Source organism: Psittacula echo, assembly GCF_963264785.1.
Source record: "Psittacula echo genome assembly, chromosome: Z".
Classification (NCBI taxonomy): Eukaryota; Metazoa; Chordata; class Aves; order Psittaciformes; family Psittacidae; genus Psittacula; species Psittacula echo.
Genome location: NC_137742.1, coordinates 47496476 through 47518675, shown reverse-complemented (window position 1 = coordinate 47518675; position 22200 = coordinate 47496476). Strand labels below are relative to the sequence as shown.

Sequence of the window (22200 nt, the reverse complement as noted above, 5' to 3'; positions counted from 1 at the left end):
GATGTAAGAATCCATAAATTCTGAAAAAAACAAATGTTACAGAAATACACAAACCTAGAAATTCCCTTGGGTTTGACAAGTAATAATGTAGTTTATTTTTAATTTTTTTATTTTTCATTTTTATTTTTAATTCTTTTCATAAAAGAATAGGGATACTAAGACACTGAAGGCAAATGAGTCAGTGGATTGGTTAAATAGTGGCTTTCTGAAAGCACCATGCTAAAATGCTATATCAACATTCAGGTCAATATGGAAAATTTTAGTGAAAACTAAATACAGTGGCTTAAGGAGAGTTCTACTAACTTTCCAGCTGAGGATCTGGCATAGTGTGTCTATAGATACCAATTAATGAATTGTTATATAACCTTGGAATTACTAAAAAAATGTCAGTTGACTGACAAGTAGTTGAATTATTAATATGTACGTATTCTAAATAAGTATCGCATAACCTATAATTGCAGAAGTGAACAGAATGCTGGGAGTCATAACTGGACAAACTAAGAAAATAGTGTTTATGTAGGGGACATTGCACTTACCTGGTTTGATTTCATCCTTTTATGTGTTTGTTAGGTTAAGTAGCTCACAAATGTACACGTTCACAAATAGAGCTGCACATGTGCATGCATATTGCAGCACTTGAAAGTACCTTACCCAGAGCCAAAATGGAATAAATCCAGATATTTGAGCTGACTTATAGAGTATTTGTCAGTCCATTGTAGAATATTTGTATTTTTGTCCACATAAGCACAAATAGGCTATAAGCAGCAGGAGGATGACGCTGCACTTGTTCTCTTATGTATAAAGTCATGTTCTTTTTGTGTATGTCAGATCTGCATGCAGGCCAGTAGCCAGATGGAATAGGCTGGTATTCTCCTGCTGCTAGCTGTAGTAATTTCTACCCACAATGATGGAAATACAGCTTTTCCATTTTAAATACACACTTTGAGTATTTTTGCTTGGAAAATACAGGTGTCAGTATTTTACTGTTCACTTTGCTGTACTACATGCATTCTGTTTTATGTGTTAAAACAGGTAGCAAAGTAAGTGAATCAGCATTTCCAGGGTTGAATAGAATTTTCTGAAGTCCCACCATCAGAAAGTGAGATTAAAGTAGTGATAAAAATGATAGTCACAAACATGTTCATCTGCTCATAGATACTGCTGTGCTTATTATCTCTGGTAGAATGTGCAAACATATGACTCATGCTAAGTACAACTGTAGAAGGTCTTTTTAGCTTTATATTAGAACTGGGTGATAAATATCAGAGGGATTTAAGATTTAGTTTGTTATTATTTCTGAATTTGTTGCCTTTGTTTTTACAGTTCACTGATATTGCTGTTTAACAGTGTCCAAAGCAGTGTTCAGTTCCTCAAAATAAATACAAGAGCATATGAAATATTCTTCTTATTTTTGTTTGCAGCAGGGTTAAAATTGCCTGTGTCAATCCGCTCTTAATAAATTCAGTATTTCTTAAAATCAGTATTTTCTACTAAAATGCCAATGTTTGAGAAGTCAGAAACACAAGTCATAAATGAATGCCTGGATCAGAGAAAAATAAATATACATATTTGAACTTTTCAGTGTAATTCACCTCACTGAAGACTGTAGCTTCAGTTAGGAAATTTAACTTAATTACCCCAGAAACATAACAGAAGATATTTCTGTTTTTGTTGTCCCCAGCAAGTTTTCTGTGCATCATCTACCTATGGACAAAATTACCTCCTCAGACAAAATTTACAACAATAAGGTGTACAATTCCCACTTTGCTGAGGAAGAAGAGAGAGAAGATTAAGGATGAAACGTAATGATTCAAGCTTCACACACAGTAGGATTTGCAAATACAGCATACTAAATTCATATGTACTCAGAGACTAGAGAAAGAAAAGAGAACAGCACTACTGCAGGAGTGCATTTTTCTAAGAATGAAACAATCTGCCAGGTTGACTCCTGGCTTAGTTTCAGTCTTGAGTAATTGTCAGCGTATGTGCCAAAAAAGCAGTACACCTTCAAGCTATGTGGAACTCCTGGTTCCTACTAAGGGAGGCAGTTTGCTGATGATTATCAAATGAAGGAATATGGTAACAGCCAAGAATGATAAAAATTTTGCAATGAATAAATACCCTTCCAAAATACTTCGAAGTATTGTCTGTGAAGAGCAAGAACTACTTTCCTAGCAGGACTCTTTTGAAGGATATTTTTCTAGTACCTGCCTTCTGCTGAGGGAAAAAAAAAAAAAAATCCCATTTTAATACATAGTAGGAATGGCTCAGTGTCAGAGTATATCCTAAACAGTTACAGCTTTATTACAATATTTCTAAATAAAAGTGTCTATTTAAATGAAAATGTGATCTACTTTCAGATAATACAGTACAGTTTTACTTATGTGAAAGGATTTGACTCAAACTTGGGCTTTCCAACACATACAAAACATGTTGCCTAGTGTAGGCCACTGATTCGTAGCACTTTGTGGTATAATGGTGATGAACAAATCTGAAGCAAAAATACTGGCTTTGATAAGTCTTTGATTTATTGCCAATAAGCTCTCCTTTTGATAAAGTGTGGCAGTCGCCTTTTAGAAAAATACCTCCCTAGATATATATACATAATGATCAATTGAGAAGAAGTGTCTTCAAAGCCTTCTAAAGATGGAACATAAAGAGGAATTCACTGACTGACTGACTGACTCAATCACTCACTCATCTAAATTGCTGTTAACACAGAAGAAGGGGGATGAAATATAGATAGATACATTCTTCTACATTGCTCTATGAAGCAAGAACAAATGTCATTATTAATACAATTTCCCAGAGGCTTTCTGTCGCAATGAATCAGATCCCAAATGTCTCTGAAACATCTCTTGACATAGTAACTGCTACTTGTCTTAAATTATTATTAAAACCTAACATTCATTTTATAATACCTGCTACAATTTTGAAATTCAAGATCCTTACATATTAAATATTCTGGCAGCTGAAAAAATAGATGCAATTGCACCTTTTCTTCTAAGATCATATCTGTTTTCTTCATTGGTACTCAGGTTCAAAAAGGTAGACCTTCCTACAGCAGTAAGTTTATTCTGCTTTCGAGGCCACTGAAGTAGCTGTTCCAGCCACCTCCTTTAAAAGAAAGTCTACCTGACTGAAGCATTCATATAGTTCTTTTTATGTTCTGCCTAGCTCAAAAATCCGTGAAATTTTTCAGTAGCTCTCATTTCCACTGAGAAAGTTTTGCATGCCATCTGTGAAATACTTCCGGGAAAATATAACTTCCTTACACGGATAAACTAACAAATACCTGTTATTTCTATATTTATTCCTAGAAATTACTCAAATAAATTCCTCTTATTCTTCGTATTTTAAGAAGCAAGACTTCTTCACTAATTTCTTAACAGCAAAAATAATTTCGATTTTTCAGAATCAGATGCCATTCGTATGGGACTTTTCAGGCTTTATTCAAACAATGCATCTCATGAAATATTCCTGAGTAAGAAGTTCTGCTTTTTTGTTTACTTGGTTTTTTGAGGGTGTTTATGTACGCTTTTCCCGAATACAAGGCCTTCATAAATGCAGCTTTGCTTGTTCTCTCATTTTTTAAAACTTGGCTAAGATCTCCCCTAACAGTACAGAGAATGTTGGCTCATATGTTAGGAAAGAATGGGTGGAACTAAAGACCTTCATGGTTTGTATAGCCCCCCAAAATCCAATTTTGTTTTAGTTTAGAGAAATAAACATTTGTTCCTAAAAGAGGGCACCATTCAGAAAAACTTCTTAAAGGGGAAATAATTCTTTGATTCCTTGAAATCTATCCAAGATTTCATTCTGTGTTTCTGTTGAGACCTTAGTACCTAATACTGATCAATGTATGTTTGTCAGTTTGTAATATATGAAGACAAGACCGGAAACCAGCTAAGCAGCAATGCATAAAGTTGGGAGTACTTCTTAATTTTACCAGTCCTTAATAGTTGGGGCAGGTTTATCTTATATTATTTAAATACTAGATAGAAAATGATGAAGGCATTGAGTGGTTTCCTGTGGAATCCAGTTATTCAAGGACTGAACCATGACACTGTTCTGAAAGATAGCCATGGAGTCTTTGTATAGACCATTGAAGTGGCAGGTCAAAACTGTTTTTAGTCTCCTCCAAATGAGTAGTGAGTCTCTTTCATGCAGAAATTGCTTACTAGAAATCTTAGATCTCCTTAACTATTCTAAGACTCCTGTTTTAGTAATCTCTAAATAAAGAGGTATTTGTTCTTACAATTTAGCTGAGTGCAATCTGCTCACCAGTTTAAAATAACAAGGAGAGGAGATTGCAGAGATAAAAGCATTGAGGTTGTTCTATCTGGGACCAGTTAGACATTGGCTTTAGGACTGACTATATTGTATGATCGTTTTAAGTATAACCATGTGAATATGTGTCCTGGTTTAGCAGTAGCAGTCAGTTTTTCTCCTTCTTAGTAGCTGGTGCAATGCTGTGGTTTTGACTTTCGGCCTGGGAATAATACTGATAAAGCCGATGTTTTCAGTTGCTGGTCAAAATGTTTACCCTGACCAAGGACTTTGTGAGTCTCATGTTCTGCCAGGGAGGAGGGGAAGCTGGGAGGAAGCAGGGACAGGACACCTGACCCAAGCTAGCCAAAGAGGTATTCCATACCACAGCACATCATGCCCAGGATGTAGAACTGAGAGTCCCTGGAAGGGCTGGATCACTGTGGGGTGGTGGGCGAGGTACGAGTCGGTGAGCAGTTGTATTCTCTTCCCTTGTTATTTCCCTTATCATTATTGGTGGTAGCAGTAGTGATTTGTGTTATACCTGAGTTACTAAACTGTTCTTATCTCAACCCGTGGGAGTTGAATTCTTTCGATTCTCCTCCCCGTCCCTCCAGAAGGGGGAAGAAAGGGTGGGGGGGATGTAGACTGCGTGGTTCTAATTTATGGCCTGGGCTTAAACCACGACAATATGAGAAAAAAAAAATTTAGTTCTGAAAATAATCTCATAGGAAGCAATAAAATTTTCCTTAGATCAAAGGAAAGAGACTATGCAGAAATTTTATGTATGGAGTACTTCATACAAAGCTGGATTCTGACCTAACAGTCCCTCTCTGCCTCCTTCTGTCTGTGTTCAAAGGTCTCTCATTGTCTTCTTAGTTCTACTTGCCACAGTTTATCCATGTTTTAAAATTTTGATGCTTATGCTCATGTCTTTTAGCACTGAGTTATGACTCAGAACAACATTACTGCAATTGTTTTTGCATACCCTTTTGACAAACTGGCTAAGTTGTGATTTACACTGTTCGGCTTCTTTGGCTGAAGTTGAGGTTCTTCCTGATAATTACTTTTTTTGGTATTTTGCTAGTGTATAAATTTGGGGTTCTTATTGCATGAGCTCTATTTCTTGGGTTGCACAGGAGAACTAAAATCTAGAAGATAAAGGTTTGATCCCAGCATTCTTTTTACCAATTCTGTTACTTGAGAGGATTTTCTAAGAGGGGTCCAGCATGGTAGCAATCCATCAATTCTGTTTGTCAGGTCTGCCTCCCTAATTTACATCCCTGTCATCAGTCAGTGGATTTTAAGAGAAGAAAATCCATTTGTGAAAGAGGATGCCTTGATTTTCAGCTTAGAATGAAAATAATGTCAGATTTTGGTATTGTATGGATTTGGATGCTTTAAAACACTTCATTTGACTTTTCTAATCATAGGAAGGATTGTCAATTACTTAATGCATGTAGAAAATCTGCTTTGTAATACATGCAGCCATATTTATTCCTTGTGCAACTTTATTGACTTCAAATTAAAATAATTTTCTGTTAAATGATCTATATGGGAAATACATAGCTTGGTTAATCAAAGGAAAACATCTTTTATAATATGTGTTAGTTTAAATCTGGATTTTTACTTATATTTCTTGGATAGACTGAAAGTGGTGTAAATTGTGATTCTGGCTAAATGATATAATGAGCTGCATATGATGAAGTAGTGTGAATGCACATATGAGTGTGAATTGTGTGTTGGTTTGCATAACCACATAGTGGGAGCCATAGAACAAGATGAACAAGTAGGAGGGTTCTGTTCATACAAAGGAGGACTCTATATCAGTTTCTGTTCTGTATAGTACAGAGTTTTTACAGTCAAGCAAAAGAAGCCTGGCAAGGTCATAGCTACAGAGAATAGTTTGGAAAGCTTAAGCATTACATAATAAATTTTCTGCAGTAAGGTCAAGTTTTAAACCTGATATAGCCCTCCAGAATCCGCTGTAAGAATACTCAGGTATTTTCTGTCATGGATTTGAGGTTTTGGGTCTTTTTCCTCAGTTGTTTCTTGGTGTGTTCTTTTTTAGCTATTTACTAGCTTTGTTATTTTTATCTACTTTCAATGTGTTAATGATAATGGGATCATCACCCTTGTGAAGCTAAGGAACTGTGAAAACACATCTTTTTAAAACGTATGTCCTAGCAGACAGGAGCCAGGATGAGGAAATAATACCCATTCAGCTTTGTGATGTATTCGTATTGGTGGCCATGTGGGAAGGCAGAGGACATTTACCCTGCAGAAACAAGGGAAAAACAATTTCATACAATTTAAAGTGTATGGGAAGTGCGTAAAATTGAAAATCTATTAATGTAGTCAATCTGAAGGAATGCAGGTCTTCTCCCATAAATATAGTATCTAAATCCAGGTCAGATTACAGAACTATAATCTTGTTTATATTTTAGCAAATTAACTGACTAAAAAATTGTTGTCTACTGTATGCTGATTGCTTTAATGAGTAACACCTCTTTATTTAACTTCTGCAGAAAAACATTATGCATTGCATGGGAGAGGGTGCGAGGAACCCTCAATATATTGACAGTATTCACTGACTTGAAAATGAATGTTCCAATATTGTTGAAACAGAAATCAAGAATAATGAATGTTCAATAATATATGAAATATGCATGATTGCTTGGATTTAAAATCCAGAACAAATCAATCAATTTTAATGCATTAAAAATATCAAAAGCTTAGGAAAATTTCACGTCATTTAATACTTAGTTTATTTATGAATATTACATAAAGTGAGGGATTTTATTTATCCATCTGTACAAGAGATGGAATGAAGCTAAACTATGATTTAATTGCTGCTAGGCTGGATGAAATGTCTCCCAGTAACTATAGATACTCCATTAATTTGTCAGCTATCAAGGCAAGCCGGCAAGTTGCTACTAAAATGGGACTGAAATACAGAGATTCATTAGTTAAGAAAAAAAGTACTTTAGAAAAAATATGTGCTTGCTAGATGTATTCAGTAAATCAGTGTACTTTAAAGAGAATTACACCATATGTGTAGAAACATATTTTTCAAACATTTAAATTAAAAAAACTATTAAAATAGGAAGATCTAACATTAAACAGAATACAAAGTTTTTATTTATTAATTATGTGTGCAACTCTAAGTCATCATCTTCCTCATAAAAATGAAATGTATAATAGTTTTGGGTTTTGTTCATGTGGGTTTTTTTTTTTTAACAGATACCAAGCCCTGAACTTGCATGGTTCTGCAGCCTGATTGTAGATTGTTGGTATAGTTCATGCATCTAATCTCAATATTGGCAAGAGTCAGTGGAAAATGAAGAAGGTTAAACAGCTCTTGAGAAGAGGTTCAGAACAAAGTATCTCTAGATATAGGTTGCCTCCTTTGTGAAAATTATTCTTCTGATTTTCTGTTAGCTCACAGGGGAATATGTTTCTTCAGCAGCTGTTAGGAAATGCAGAAAGAGGCAATCGAAGGAAATATGTGCATTACATAAATGATACTGCAAAAAAGAAAAGTTAGCGAATGAAGGTGAAGTCTGCAGTCAATCATCCAGAAAGTTTAGCAATGACAAAGTTATGTACTTCCTGTAGATCTTAATTTAGCCCTGTGTTTTCATATATTCTTGTATTGTCTTAGGAACACACTATCTGTATCCCCATGGAGACTCCTGAAAACCTCCCCATATCTCCCAGGATAAAACACTGTAAAAAATACTATAAAGTGCTGGGTGAGAACTGGACATGTTTTAACAATGTTTCCTTCAGGACTGGGCAAATGTTTCATCTCTGTGATACTGCAGATAGCAGGCAGATGCTGGAAGGACATCTGACTGTTGGACATTCAGACAGGAGAGCTGCTGAAGAGCCTTTGTCAAATGAAAGCACCATGTGAAACAGTGGTGAAGTGCTGCAAGAAGCAATGTTCGTTGGCAGATGCTCCGACCACACCACCCAAGTCTTGGAAGGCAGATGCAGAGACTGTGAGAATGAAGCCCTTAGGCCCACTGTAGGAGAGGATCTGGTTGGACACCATCTTAAGAAGCAGAATGTGCACAAGGCAATGGGACCTGAAGAAATTCATCTGCAGATCCTGAAGGAGGTGGCAAATGGAGATGCTAGCCACTGTCCATCATATTTGAAAAATCATGACAGTCAGGTGAAGTTCCCAACAAATGGAAAAAGGGTAATATAACCCCCATTTTCAAGAAGGGGAAAATGGATGACCCAGGGAATTACAGAGCAGTCAGTCTCTCCTCCGTGCCTGGCAAAATCTTGGAGCACATTCTCCTGGAAGGCATGCTAAGGCACATGAAAAACAACAAGGTGGTTGGTGACAGCCAGCATAGCTTCACTAAGGGGAAATCCTGCCTGACCAATTTGATGGCCATATATGATGAGGCTAGGGAACTGACGGACAGGAGTGGAGCAGTTGACGTCATCTACCTGGACTTGTGCAAAGCGTTCGACACTGTCTCACACTACATCCTTGTCTCTAAATTGGAGAGACATCAATTTGATAGATGGACCACTCAGTGGATAAAGAAGTGGCTGGATGGCCGCACACAAAGAGTTGTGGTCAATGGCTCAATGTCTGGCTGGAGACCGGTAATGAGTGGTGTCCCTCAGGGATCAGTGTTGGGACTGGTCTTGTTCAACATCTTCGTTGGTGACATGGACAGTGGGATTGAGTGCGCCCTCAGCAAGTTTGCCAATGACACCAAGCTGTGTACTTTGGTTGATATGCCGGAGGGAAGGAATGCCATCCAGAGAGGCCTTGACATGCTTGTGAGGTGGGCTGATGCCAACCTTATGAAGTTTAACCACGACAAGTGCAAGGTCCTACACCTGTGTTGGAGCAATCCCAGGCACAGCTACCAGTTGGGCAGAGAAGAGATTCAGAGCAGCCCTGTAGAGAAGGCCTTGGGGGTGTTGGTCGATGAGAAGATGAACACGAGCTGGCTTAAGTGTGCGCTCACAGCCCAGAAAGCCAACTGTATCCTGGGCTGGATCAAGAGGAGTGTGACCAGCAGGTAGAAGCAGGTGATCCTGCCTTTCTACTCTGTTCTTGTGAGACCTCACTTGAAGTATTGTGTACAGTTCTGGTGTCCTCAACATAAAAAGGACATGGAACTGTTGGAACAAGTTCAGAGGAGGTCCACGAGGATGATGAGGGGGCTGGAGCACCTCCTATATGAAGACAGGCTGAGAAAGTTGGGGCTGTTCAGCCTGGAGAAGTCTGTGTTGAGACCTCATAGCAGCCTCCCAGCATCTGAAGGTGGCCTGTAAGGATGCTGGGGATGGACTCTTCATTAGGGACTGTAGTGACAGGACAAGGGGTAATGGGTTAAACCTTCAACAGGGGAAGTTTAGATTGAATATAAGGAAGAAATTCTTTACTGTTAGGGTGGTGAGGCACTGGAATGGGTTGCCCAGGTAAGCTGTGAATGCTCCATCCCTGGCTGTGTTCAAGGCCAGGCTGGAGAGAGCCTTGGGTGACATGGTTTAGTGTTGATGTCCTTGCCCATGGCAGTGGGGTCGGAACCTGGTGATCTTAAGGTCCTTTCCAACCTTAACTATTCTATGATTCTTTGATTCTATGTTGCAGCTGTGGAATGGTGATTCAGGCCAGGCTATGGCTTCACACAGGCCATTTGAGGTATCTTGCTGCTTCTGTTCCATGGCTATTCTATATATTTCTTATGTGGTATTGGTCAGTAGATGGCTGACAGTGAGCTTCTGGGACTGCATCTTTATTGTAATCCTTCAAATCAATTATCCCTGGCATTAGAAACCTCTGTATCTGTGCCTTTCTCTTCTTTCCATGTGATGTGGTGCAGTATAATGGGGTGGAATAGACTACCTGGTGTCTTGCCTTGCAAAATTTTCTGGAAAATATGGTACTAAAGGCAGAAATACATCCCTCAGCTGACAGTAGCTGTGTGCCACAGATAGTGTATGCTACAGATGTGGACTGCCCTGCTTGTGAGTATAAAGCTCCTTGTTTAATTTTCAAGGCTGAGAGTTCACAAATTTTTTACTTGCCTTATGCTGCAGTGCAGCTCTCTACAGCCACTAAAAGATGAAATAGCATGGACACGAAGATAAATCTCTGAAGGCTGTAACAGAGCAATTGAGTTGCAGCCGCGAACCAGGGAGGATGCAGTATCACTTGGTCTTCCTGAAGAAGTAATTCTAAGGAAAATCTTTTTGACCTCCTCTGTTTTAAGGTAAAGCATGTAAAATATTAGTGGAGCCTTCATAGAAAGTAACTGTGAGTATGTGAGATTTATCAGTGATTGAGTTTTAAATTGGTTAAATTTGGAGAGTGCCAAAGGATGAATATCCTGGTAAATATTCAGGACCTTTCTGGAACAGGTTGCCCAGGCGGGTTGTGGAGTCTCCTGCGTTGGAGATATTCAAGGCTCGGCTGGACAAGTTCCTGTGTGATGTACTCTAGGTTACTCTGCTCTTGCAGGGGGGTTGGGCTAGATGATCTTTTGAGGTCCCTTCCAACCCTTGGGATTCTGTGATTCTGTGAATTGAGATTATGGGCCAGATAAACTTACTGGATTTTTTTTCTGTATTCACATTGATTTTCCATATTTTATAGTTTTCTATAATCCCGCTAATTTTCTGTCTGGTTTACTAGCTTTGAAGGAATATGCCTTTTGGCACTTCAGCCTTATCTCACTACAGCCAATTTCAAACCCCAGGAGGCTAACTGGCCCCTTATTTTAGTGTAGGATCTATATAATTCACAGGGAGCTGCAAGAATAGTGAATTGAAAAACAATTTGCTTTTCAATTAGTTCATTTATTCATTTCCACAATGCAAGATGAGATGGCATTGGATGTCAAGGCTGGTGGGTTGGTAGCAGTAAAATAATGCTCTGTCCAATCAAGGGACACAGCAACCCTGACCCAAATACTACCCTGTTACCTTCCTTCCAGGGAGAAAGCCTTCCTGTTGGGTTCTGTGCTGTATTCTCCTTAACATCTGTTGGCGCTGAATTAAGTACTACTGGTATAGGTGGGAGTAGACGGGAAATGGCAGGGTGTCTGTGTGAGGATGAGTGTAGTGCAAATGAAAGCTGCTGCGTGAGAATTTTGAGGGGAGCTTCTCAATAAGAAGGAAGAGAATTTAATGAAGAACTGAATTTACCTGAAAGGAAGATGAAGGTTTTTTTCGAGTAGTTTAGACATTGTCTTAAATTAAGTGTCATCTTGTTAATAATTTTTAGAACTTGTGTTGTAACTGGAAATATGCTATTGTGGATGTACCTATTTTCAGGGGAGAGGCTGAATGGGCCACATTTCTCTGAGAGTGCTGATTGAGAAAGCCTGGATGCCCCAGTGACATCTTCTCAGAGAGCAAGCTTCTGATAGGCTTGGTTTTGCAGCCTTGGTTTTGCAGTAACAAGTATATTATTGGAAATATATTAGTGATGGGTGTCATATAAAAAGCATGTGGTGGGGAGTAGTGTTAATGAGGCTCTTTCACTTCAGAAAATAAGTGAATACATCTAAAGTGTTTGTCACAGAGGAAGGATGGGCTGACTGAGTTCAACTATGGTTCTGAGCCCATGGACAGGGCATAGGAGCAGGACCTGTTAGAGACTGGGCAGGGCTACTAAATACTCTTAGTGCCCTCGGGGCACTTATGCTGTTTTAGAAAGATAATGCCAAGATCATGGAAAAGATAAAGAGAAATCAGTAGCTGCTGAATAGGAGACCAGTGACCAGTTTAGAAAAGGAAACTCACATGCTCTCACTGAGGACTACGTTAATATATTTATTATTTTATCCAGGGCTGTTTGTTATGGTTGGTTATCTCTGTGCGTTTTGGGTAAAAGGAAAAAAGAAAAAAAAAATTAAAAAAAAAAAATCAAAGAAAAAGACCCCAAAATTTTGCCATCTAGTGCTAAATGAAGTACATTTGAAATCTTGATTTTTTTTTTCTTTTAAATCTCTTTTCTCTTTACATTGCTGCTGAGTATGAAGAATTTGTAACCAGCATCTTGAAGAACTGGTAGAATAGATTCTTAAAGAATAATAAACTGTCATGAAAAAGAAATCGAAAAGTTGAACCTTTTATTTTAAAGAAATAGACACTTTCTCACCTAGTGATATACTTTTCATTAAGAAAACATAAACGAATATGGATAACCTTGCCTCTGTATGTATTAGGAATTTAGTGTGTTTCTCTGAATTCCTGTCTTAGGTAATGCTGTATTCTTTGCTTCTTGTTCTTCATCTTCATTTTCAGAGGCGTGTCTGTATATCTTCTGTTAGATGTAGCCAGTTACATGTTCATCTAAGGAAGAAAGTATTCTCTATCAGAACTTATATTTATTAGAGATAGTTCAAATTTTGAAGGAATCTGTCTTCAGAGACTGCTAATTCTTGCCCATTTAATCAACTTGCATGTGCAAACATTTGGATTATTTGTGGTGTGACTGTCCCTTCAGAATTTTTTTTTTTTTTATAAAATATATGTGTATATATATATATAAAAAGTTGATATTTATTGGGAAATGACATAACTGGGATAGAATTGCCTTTAAGTGACTTCTGAGACTAACTATTGATCTTCTGAAATTAGTTTGCTAAATAATTATATCACTAATTATGATTAAGTGAAAAGTCAAAGTCCTACTCAGCTACAGTTTCCATGAAAAATGGGTTAATAAAGAAACCACATGAAATTCATGTGTAGAAAATACTATAGATACATCCTGGACCTCATGTCTGCTTTTAGGAAGAAATTTCTAAAAGGAGATATTCAGTGGAAATTAAGGTAAAATATCTCAAATTATTTGAGAAGTACATGTTACGCTGTAATTGGCTTATAAATATTCAGACAAAATAATTGTAACATACCTGGTGCTTTATACATTTCTCTGAGCTGTTTCCCCTTACCTTGCTCTGTAGAATGAACCTCACTTTTTGTAGCTTAGGAACTTTTATATGATTTCCCATTTTATTTTGTTTTAAATCCCTAAGTAATAATTCTTTTTTCTTTTATTTTTTTCTTTAGTAATGTTAAAAACTTGACCTTGAACAGAATTAAACAGATGTGATGTTTTATTTACGAACTGTTATGCATTTAAACCCTATACAATCATAAGATTGGATTGAAATTGTCTATTTCCACACAATATACTGTTTATTGATTGTGGGAACTAGATATATCTGCTTTTCTTGTTCTGGGTCTGTGTGCTTTAAGAAATTTTTAAGGTGCCTTTGTGTGAGTTTGGCTGAATTAGATCCGAATTTGTGCTCACAAAATGAAACTTCTGCCATTTGTTGTCACCCCATTCTCTAATAAAACCTACTAGGTGCCAGCCGTGTCTGAATACTTAAAAATTCTGCAAAATGTTGTCATAATCCAACATTTTTTACTCATGAGATTGTCTACCCTTTCCCTACATGAGGTTTCTCAAATGATTAATTAATTTTTGCATATACAAGTTTTGTGTTAACTTTCTTCTTTTAGGAATACATTTCAATCTTTTTCATTCTTTTTAAGGTGCTGGTGGCTGGTCTCCTCTTGTGTCCAATAAATATCAATGGCTTCAGATTGATCTTGGTGAAAGAACTGAGATTACTGCTGTTGCTACTCAAGGTGGTTATGGGAGCTCCGACTGGGTAACAAGCTACCTTCTGATGTTTAGTGATAGTGGACGAAACTGGAAGCAGTATCGTCAAGAAGAAAGCATTTGGGTATGTTCTTTCAATAATGAGAATTAAGTTTCTGTAGTACTGATTCCAGAGTGTTAATTTTGACTTTTTAATTAGGAAAAAAAAACCCAAACCCTTCTTTATTTTTTCCTAGACCATTTCATCTGATTGTAAAAAATAAGTAATACAAGAAATCAAAATCATAACCAAATCCCAGTTTATTTAAAAACCAGTGAATATTAAGCAATTTTTAATTTTGGATCTTTTAACTCAATCTAGTTTCTGATATTGCAGGCCATTTCTCTCCTATTATCTTTGTAGCTAACAATAATAATTAATAAGCCTTTCTATGATCATCACTAATTATCTCATGCATATTATTGTGAGCAAAGGATACACAAAATCAGATAGATGATGTCCAAAATTTACATGAAAAAATAAATTATACAGTTCCAGACCAGAATTGAATCTTTCCCTGATCCCCAGTGATTAGCAGCTTGGATTGAATATTGTTATTATATTGGAAGAGTATTGGTACTTGTGGCCTACATGTTTATCCTGTTACTTCTGTCCTTCATTTCATATAAAAAGATGATTAGTTTTTTAACTTTACTAAGATTCAGGCTTCAGTTGTTTCTTGCTACAGTTAAATATTATGTTAAAACGTATTTTATTTTATGCATTTTAATTTTCTTGACTTTTAATTCAAAATGTTACTGTTATTGTCAAACCCCATCCATGGTACAGTGCGATTACACAGTGTCTTATATTTTGCGTAGTTATCCTCCTTTCTGAATTTGTTACATACTTCTGTTTCAGATTGTGTTTTCATAACAAAAATAAATAAATGATTTTCTAATCCATGTGGCTGTGGGAAGGGAGAAAAGAAAAGCAATCTTCCAAATGTTAAATGAGCATTAGCTGCTACAATATTGTCTTTGCCTATCTTCAGACAGACTGATAAAATGAATCTGAGAGGTAGAGCTGCTTTATCTCTTTAGAAAGGGCTTTTTTGAAATCCCATATTGGTATTGCAAACAGTGTTGTAGATACTTACTTCCTGAATATTGACACCAGTAAAATATACATTAAAAAAAAAAAAAAAAAATTGTTAAATGCTGATACAGACACTGGGGTAAGGAGGTTGTTAGATCTGTAGGATTCAATTCCATTTTCTCAAGTTTAATAAAAAAGATATTATTTTAATGATTGCAATGCAGATTGAAGGCATGGCTTGAAGGCACTGATGCATAATTCAAGGATGTAAACCATCAAATTCAGGGATAGTCTATTGATCTCTTTTATGTATCTTTATTTAGGAGTTGTGCTTCTAGGGGAATATATTTTCTGTTTTCTAATCTAATGTATAGACGTAGTCTTGAAATTAAACTTTTAAATCTCGATTTATTCTATAGATTTTCTTCGACTGCTACCTGTTTATGTTAAGTCTTCATAAATGAAGTCCCTAAGTTCATTTCAGGCAAGAACACCTCACATTTTATGATACCTACTGTGGTATTTCTATCCTTTTTATAACTGACTCATTGCTCTATTATAAGATTGACTAACATAACAGAGGTAATGGTTTTTTCCTTTTTTTTTTTTTTTGACTACTACCATGCCTTAGAATGATGGAAAATGCTTGATTTTGAAGGTCCTGTATAGTATAAGTACTTCAGAAATATAACTTAGAAGAATTCTGAAGTATAAGTACTTCAGAATTCTTTGCTGTGCGTAAGGATTTGCACTCATTCTGTGCTTAAATAGAAAGATTAGTTACCTTCTGTACCATTTCACAGCTCCATACTTTTTATTTTCCTTTTCAGAAGTTAGTTTTGAATTGTATTTTTCATTTTATGACTTATCATAATTTAATATTCTGAATTTCCTGTTATAAATAAAGCTGATCACATTTTTTTCACTCACCACAAAATTTTTATAACTGAGATGCAAAGATGACTATCCAGGCATCTGCAGAGTATCTAGTTATAAGAACTCTCTTCGTAGTCTTCGAAAAGAGTAGTGTCTTCTAAGGCTAGTTCTCTGACCTTAGGTATCTTTGTTAGGTTGAAATGAATCATGTATAATTTCTTATTCCTCCACCATCTATAAAATGCTTCATTGCCTGCTGGTGCTGAATTTTGATGTAGATCTTCTAAATTTACGTGAGATGAAGCTCTATCCCCTCTTGTGGCTGCTAAATATGATTTGTTTTCACTTCTCTGCATATTAGGAATTAGTTTATAGGGAGTCATGGTGACCTTAGTCTTAACTGAAAGTCTTAACCCATAGTCTTAACCTAGGCAATACACCTTGATCTTATTCTCCTTATTGTTTCCTGATGACCTAAATGTATGCCTCACTTGCTATCTTATACCTGTGAGGAGTTTATCTTTCATGTAGATTTTATTTACTGTTTAAAATCCTTTAATTACTAAAGATACTTTTTAAAGGCTAATTCCGTTACAGTTACTAGGACTTCTCTTGTACAATAATTATTGGCGAGTGTAGTTAGGTATAGGTAATTTCAGTAGTTTTTCCTTAGTTTGACAAAAAAATCTATTTGCACACTCATTTTGATTTCTGTCATCACTGACATGACTATTACTTTCTTTTCTAAAGTTATTTCTAAGTATTTTCTGAACTGTTCTTGATAATTATGTTAAGGCTTTTTTTTCAGGCAGGACTTCCTAAGATCAATATCAACATCTTTTTAAGTTTGCAGAGTTGTGGTCAAGATATAATTCTAAAGCAAAATAGTTGTTATTAATGGTGAAATGCATATTTGAGGACAGAAGTTTTTCCTCTGAGAAGGATTAATTTAATAATTACTATTTTGATTATATAAAGTTGTATGAATGTTGAATGATCTGTTGTGCATGCCTTGCTACTCATATTCCAAATTTCCTCTCTAAAGGAATTGGGGTATTAGAGCTTATTGGAAACTTCTTGTGCTATAAAATGACCCACCATTATGCAAAGTTTCAGGTTAAGGAATAATGAATCACAACCATTCCTCCCCCTTGGAATAAAGTCAGTCGCTGTTCTTCATCATTATCTGCTTCACTGTAAAAGCAAAAGTCTGCACCTTTATGTTACTTTTCTGGACTTCTGTTAATTACTACTTTGAACCAAAACAATTTTCTACTGATTCTTTTTGCAGTCAATGGCATAGATAATTTAAATGAGTGCTCCATCACTGCATTTTCCTTACACATAAATTCCAGATGTTGTGACCAGTACACAGACTGGCTTGCCACTCTTTCTGTTGCTACTTACAGAAAATAAGCTACCTTTTAATCTATGAATTGAAGTAGGGCAGTTGGTTCAACACAGTTGGTTCTGATGCGGCTAGGTTTGTTGTAATATGTTCATCGTTCACTTTTCATGCATTTGCAGCCAAAAAACTCCCAACAGAAGAGTTTTAACTGCTCAATTCAACTGTGTAACTCAAACACATGTAACAACTTAGCTACAACTGACTTCTGTCTTTCTGTAATATCCTCAAAGAGAAAATTATCACAGGGTTTGTCTGATTACATAATTTATGTGTAAAAACTTCAAAGTCCATTAATATGTATAAAGTGGTTAAAAAAATATTGCAGCTTTAAATTTTTAAATTCTTTGTGTAAAGCGTAATAATAGCATAAAAGACAAGCAAACTGTATTTTACTTTCGGATGTTGATTAAAAATCCTCTGCATCTTGTGCAGAATGTGTGTTTTAAATAAAAGAAATGCATATGTTAAAAAAAGAAACTCTGTATCCTGAAGTTGTAAAATGTATTATCATCAAATGGTTTATCTTGGAAATGTTCTGTTTCAGGAAGGTTTGTTAAAATAACAGTAGGAACAGTTGTGGCATTGCTGTTGTCCATAACATTGGATATACAAAACCCAAGAGCTACTGACTAGAAGAACAGGTAACAGAAAGAGAGAGTGAAAAACAGTAGTTATCAAAATCTGTGCAGACCAGAAGTAAATTTTCTGGCAATATTGAGTTAAAATAAAGATTTTCAGGATCTGAAAGTGAGAGAGTTCAGTTTAATGGCACACACAGAAATCTGCTTTGTCATGCTAGCTTAAGATGATAATTTCAAGGCTTTCACCTTTAGCAGTTTGAGTGTTATGAAGGTAAATATAAAATGTGCTGCTTCTTATAGAGTATGCAGACTGGTATTACATAAGCTTTTGGAGTCTTTTGTAATTATATTTTCTTCCTTATTTCACCATTATCATAATTGTAGTAAACCTGACATATATTGTTCCTAATATATATATATCTCTTTATTTTTAAAAAGCAAGTATTTTTTCCAGAGCCATTTAAATGGTTATGGTGTGTATCCATATGGGGTATGGTAGGTTGACCTTGGCTGGATGTTAGCTGCCCACCAAAGCTGCTCTATGACTCCCCCTCCTCAGCTAGACAGGAGACAGAAAATATAACAGAAGGCTTACGGATCAAAATAAGAGCAGGGAGATATCATTTAGCAGTTACTGCAATAGGCAAAACAGACTCGACTTGGGGAAATAAGTTTCATTAATTACCATTCAAATCAGAATAGGGTAATAAGAAAGAAAACTAAATGTTAAAAACAGATTCCCCCCACCTTCCTTCTTCCCAGGCTTAAATTACTCCTATTTTTCCCTACTTCCTCCCCCAAGAGCTTCAGGGGGATGGAGATTGTGGTCAGATTGTCACACATTGTTTCTGCCACTCATTTCTCCTCAGGAAAGCTCTCCTCATATCTTCCTTTGCTCCATTGCAGGGTCCCATGGGAGCCAGTCCTCCATGAGTTTCTCCAAAGTAAGTCCTTCCCATGTGCTGCAGTTCTTCATGAACTGCTCCACCGTGGGTCCCTTCTGTGGGTGCAGTCCTTCAAGAACAGACTGCTCTAGTGTGGTTCCCTTCCATGGGGTGCATCCTTCAGGATTAGACTTTTCCGGTGTGGGTCCCTCATGGGGTCACAAGTCCTGCAGCAAACCTACTCCAGTGCGGGTTCCTCTCTCCACAGGGCCACAGGTCCTGCCAGAGGCCTGCTCCACTGTGGGCTTCCCATGGGGTCACAGCCTCCTTTGGGCATCTTCCTGCTCCAGAGTGCAATCCTTCATGGGCTGCAGGTGGGTATCTGCTCCACTGTGGACCTCCATGCGCTGCAGGGGCACAGTCTGCCTCATCATGGTCTGCACCATGGTCCGCAGCGGAATCTCTGCTCTGGTGCCTGGAACACCTCTCCTTTCTTCACTAACCTTGTCTGCAGAGCTGTTTCTCAACATATTCTCACTCCCTTCTCCAGCTGCAATGGCTCTTTGTGCAGTAACTCTTTCCCCTTCTTAAATATGTTACCAGGGAGACACTACCACCATTACTGATGGGTTTGTCCTTGGCCAGAAAGGGGTTTCTCTTGGAAATGGTTGGCATTAGCTGTATGCACATGGGGAAAGCTTGGAGCAGTATCTCACAGAAGCCACCCCTGTAGCCCTCCTAGTACAAAAACCTTGCCATTCAAACCCAATACATAGTGTTATCTATCTATTGCAATAAAGCTTTTCTGTCAAAAAATATAGCTAATGCAAAAAAATAATTTTACATTCTGTGTAGCGGAATTGGCTTGTTTCACATCTTAAGGTAGCATAAATGTTGGGGGTTTTTGTTGTGTGTATTTTAGGGGTGGTATGTTTCCGAGTAAGACGTGAGCAGTGGAAATAGGCATTATCTTCCATTGAACCCAAGATAGGTCCAAACAAGAATATGAAATCCCATTTGAGATAAGAAACATGAGGTTCAGTGAAAAAGGGTCGGATACTGAATCATTTAGTGGATTCAAACATTTGAAAAGTTTGCTTAGCCTGTTATTTTATTTAATGTGAGCAGAAGAATACAGGCAGGTGAATAATTCATAACTAATATTTTATTCAACAAATGTTTGCATTTTCTTCCTCAGAACTGTTTGTTAGAGTGTGATTGATGTAAATGAATCTGCTATTTTCAAATTATTTGTAAATACTGCTTTTAGAAATAGTTCACAGTTTTTATTCAGCTTGCTACAAAATTCATGAACATGTCTTGGCAGCTTTCAGTATGTACACAGATCACAATGATATGTTTAAATTCCCCAACTAAGTAACCATAAGTGTTAAGTTCACAGCTTCATGAGTAAATGTTTAGAATAATGAATTTGAAACTAATTTTCCAGAAGAATTCTGTACTAATTTCATGACACCATGGTGAATATATTTACAGTACTCCATGAACTAGAAAATTGTGGGTAACAAAAACAAATGAAATATGAAAATGGTTAAAATAATTTAATTTAAAAAAGATTATGACTGATCACTTTTAATGTCTGCACAGTTATAGGGGAAATTAAATCCGAGCATCTCAGTACTGTTAATCTTCTGGATATTTCTAGTAACACCTGATTTCTTGTCCTTCCTCTTTGGTTCCGCAGCAGCTTATCTTTTGCAATTATCAGAAATAGTACATTGAACAACATTTTCAAAGCTCTTTGGTTGCTTGTTAAAATGTTATAAGGTGACATCTCTTCCTTGAAACCAAAAAAATATTTTGATGTATGTGCATGTATACACCCACACTTACAGATGCAGAGATATATTCCATGATAGGAAACTGACTGATACAGATTCTAATAAAGAGAAATTGCATAAAAATATACCTTACATGTCTCTATAATTGAGGGAAATATGAGTAGATTTATGTCAAGTAATATTACTCAAACAATGTTTCTCCCACTGTTTGTATGCTAAAGAAGCTTAAAAGTATGAAGTTGGAACTCAAAAAGACAAACAGTTCATAGAATCACAAAGGCACAGAATCACAGAATTGTTTATGATAGAAAAGACCATTAAGATCATCAAGTCAAACTGTTAACCTAGCATTAACAATTCCACCACTTAACCGTGTCCCTAACTGCCACATTTGCACACCTTTGAAATACCTCCGGGGGCAGAGATTCAACCACTTCCCTGGGCACTCCGTTCCAATGCTTGATTACCCTTTTCACTGAAGACATTTCTTTTATATAATAAAATCATAGAATCATAGAATAGTTAGGGTTGGAAAGGACCTTAACATCATCAAGTTTGAACCCCCCTGCCATGGGCAGGGACACCCCACACTAAACCAGATCACCCAAGGCCTCATCCAACCTGGCCTTGAACACTGCCAGGGATGGAGCATTCACAACCTCCCTGGGCAACCCATTCCAGTGCCTCACCACCCTGACAGTTAAGAACTTCCTCCTTATATCCAATCTAAACTTCCCCTGTTTAAGTTTGAAATCATTACCCCTTGTCCTGTCACTACAGTCGCTAATGAAGAGTCCCTCTCAGCATCCTTGTAGGCCCCCTTCAGATACTGGAAGGCTGCTAGGAGGTCTCCACGCAGCCTTCTCTTCTCGAGGCTGAACAGCCCCAACTTTCTCAGCCTGTCTTCATACGGGAGGTGCTCCAGCCCCCTGATCATGCTCGTGGCCCTCCTCTGGACTTGCTCCAACAGTTCCCTGTACTTCTTGTGTTGAGGATGCCAGAAGTGTAAACAATACTCCAAGTGAGGTCTTACGAGAGCAGAGTAGAGGGGCAGGATCACCTCCTTCGACCTGCTGGTCACGCTGCTTTTGATCCAGCCCAGGATATGTTTGGCTTTCTGGGCTGCAGGCGCACACTGAAGCTGGCTTATGGTAAGTTTCTCATCAATCAACACCCCCAAGTCTTCCTCCGCAGGGCTGCTCTGAATCTCATCTCCGCCCAACCTGTAGGTGTGCTTGGATTGCCCTGACCCAGCTGTAGGACCTTGCATTTGGCTTGGTTGAACTTCATAAGGTTGGCATTGGCCCACCTCTCAGGCATGTCAAGGTCCCTCTGGATGGCATTCCTTCCCTCTAGTCTATCAGCCAAACCACACAGTTTGCGTCATCAACAAACTTGCTGAGGGCATACTCAATCCCATTGTTCATGTCGCTGACAAAGACGTTGAACAGGTTTAGCCCCAGTACTAACTCCTGAGGAACACCACTTCTTGCCAGCCTGTAGTTGGACATCGAGCCATTGACCACAACTCTTTGCGTGCGGCCATCCAGCCACTTGTTTATCCACTGAGTGGTCCATTCATGAAATTGATGTCTGTCCAATTTAGAGGCAGTCTTTCCAGTTTAGAGACAATCTAAGTATATCCAATCTAAATTTCCCCTGGTGCAACTTGAGGTC

General features: G+C 37.4%; 1 protein-coding gene across 1 annotated transcript in view; it reads left to right on the top strand.

The window, feature by feature from the left end:
• The window catches only part of CNTNAP4 (contactin associated protein family member 4), a gene marked incomplete at both ends in the record, with an annotated part of 227851 nt that overhangs the window by 66905 nt on the left and 138746 nt on the right, over positions 1–22200 (top strand). Inside the window, one exon of the mRNA XM_080637446.1 lies at positions 13825–14018. Coding sequence (XP_080493572.1) covers positions 13825–14018 — 194 coding nt within the window. The remainder of the gene's footprint in view (positions 1–13824; positions 14019–22200) is intronic.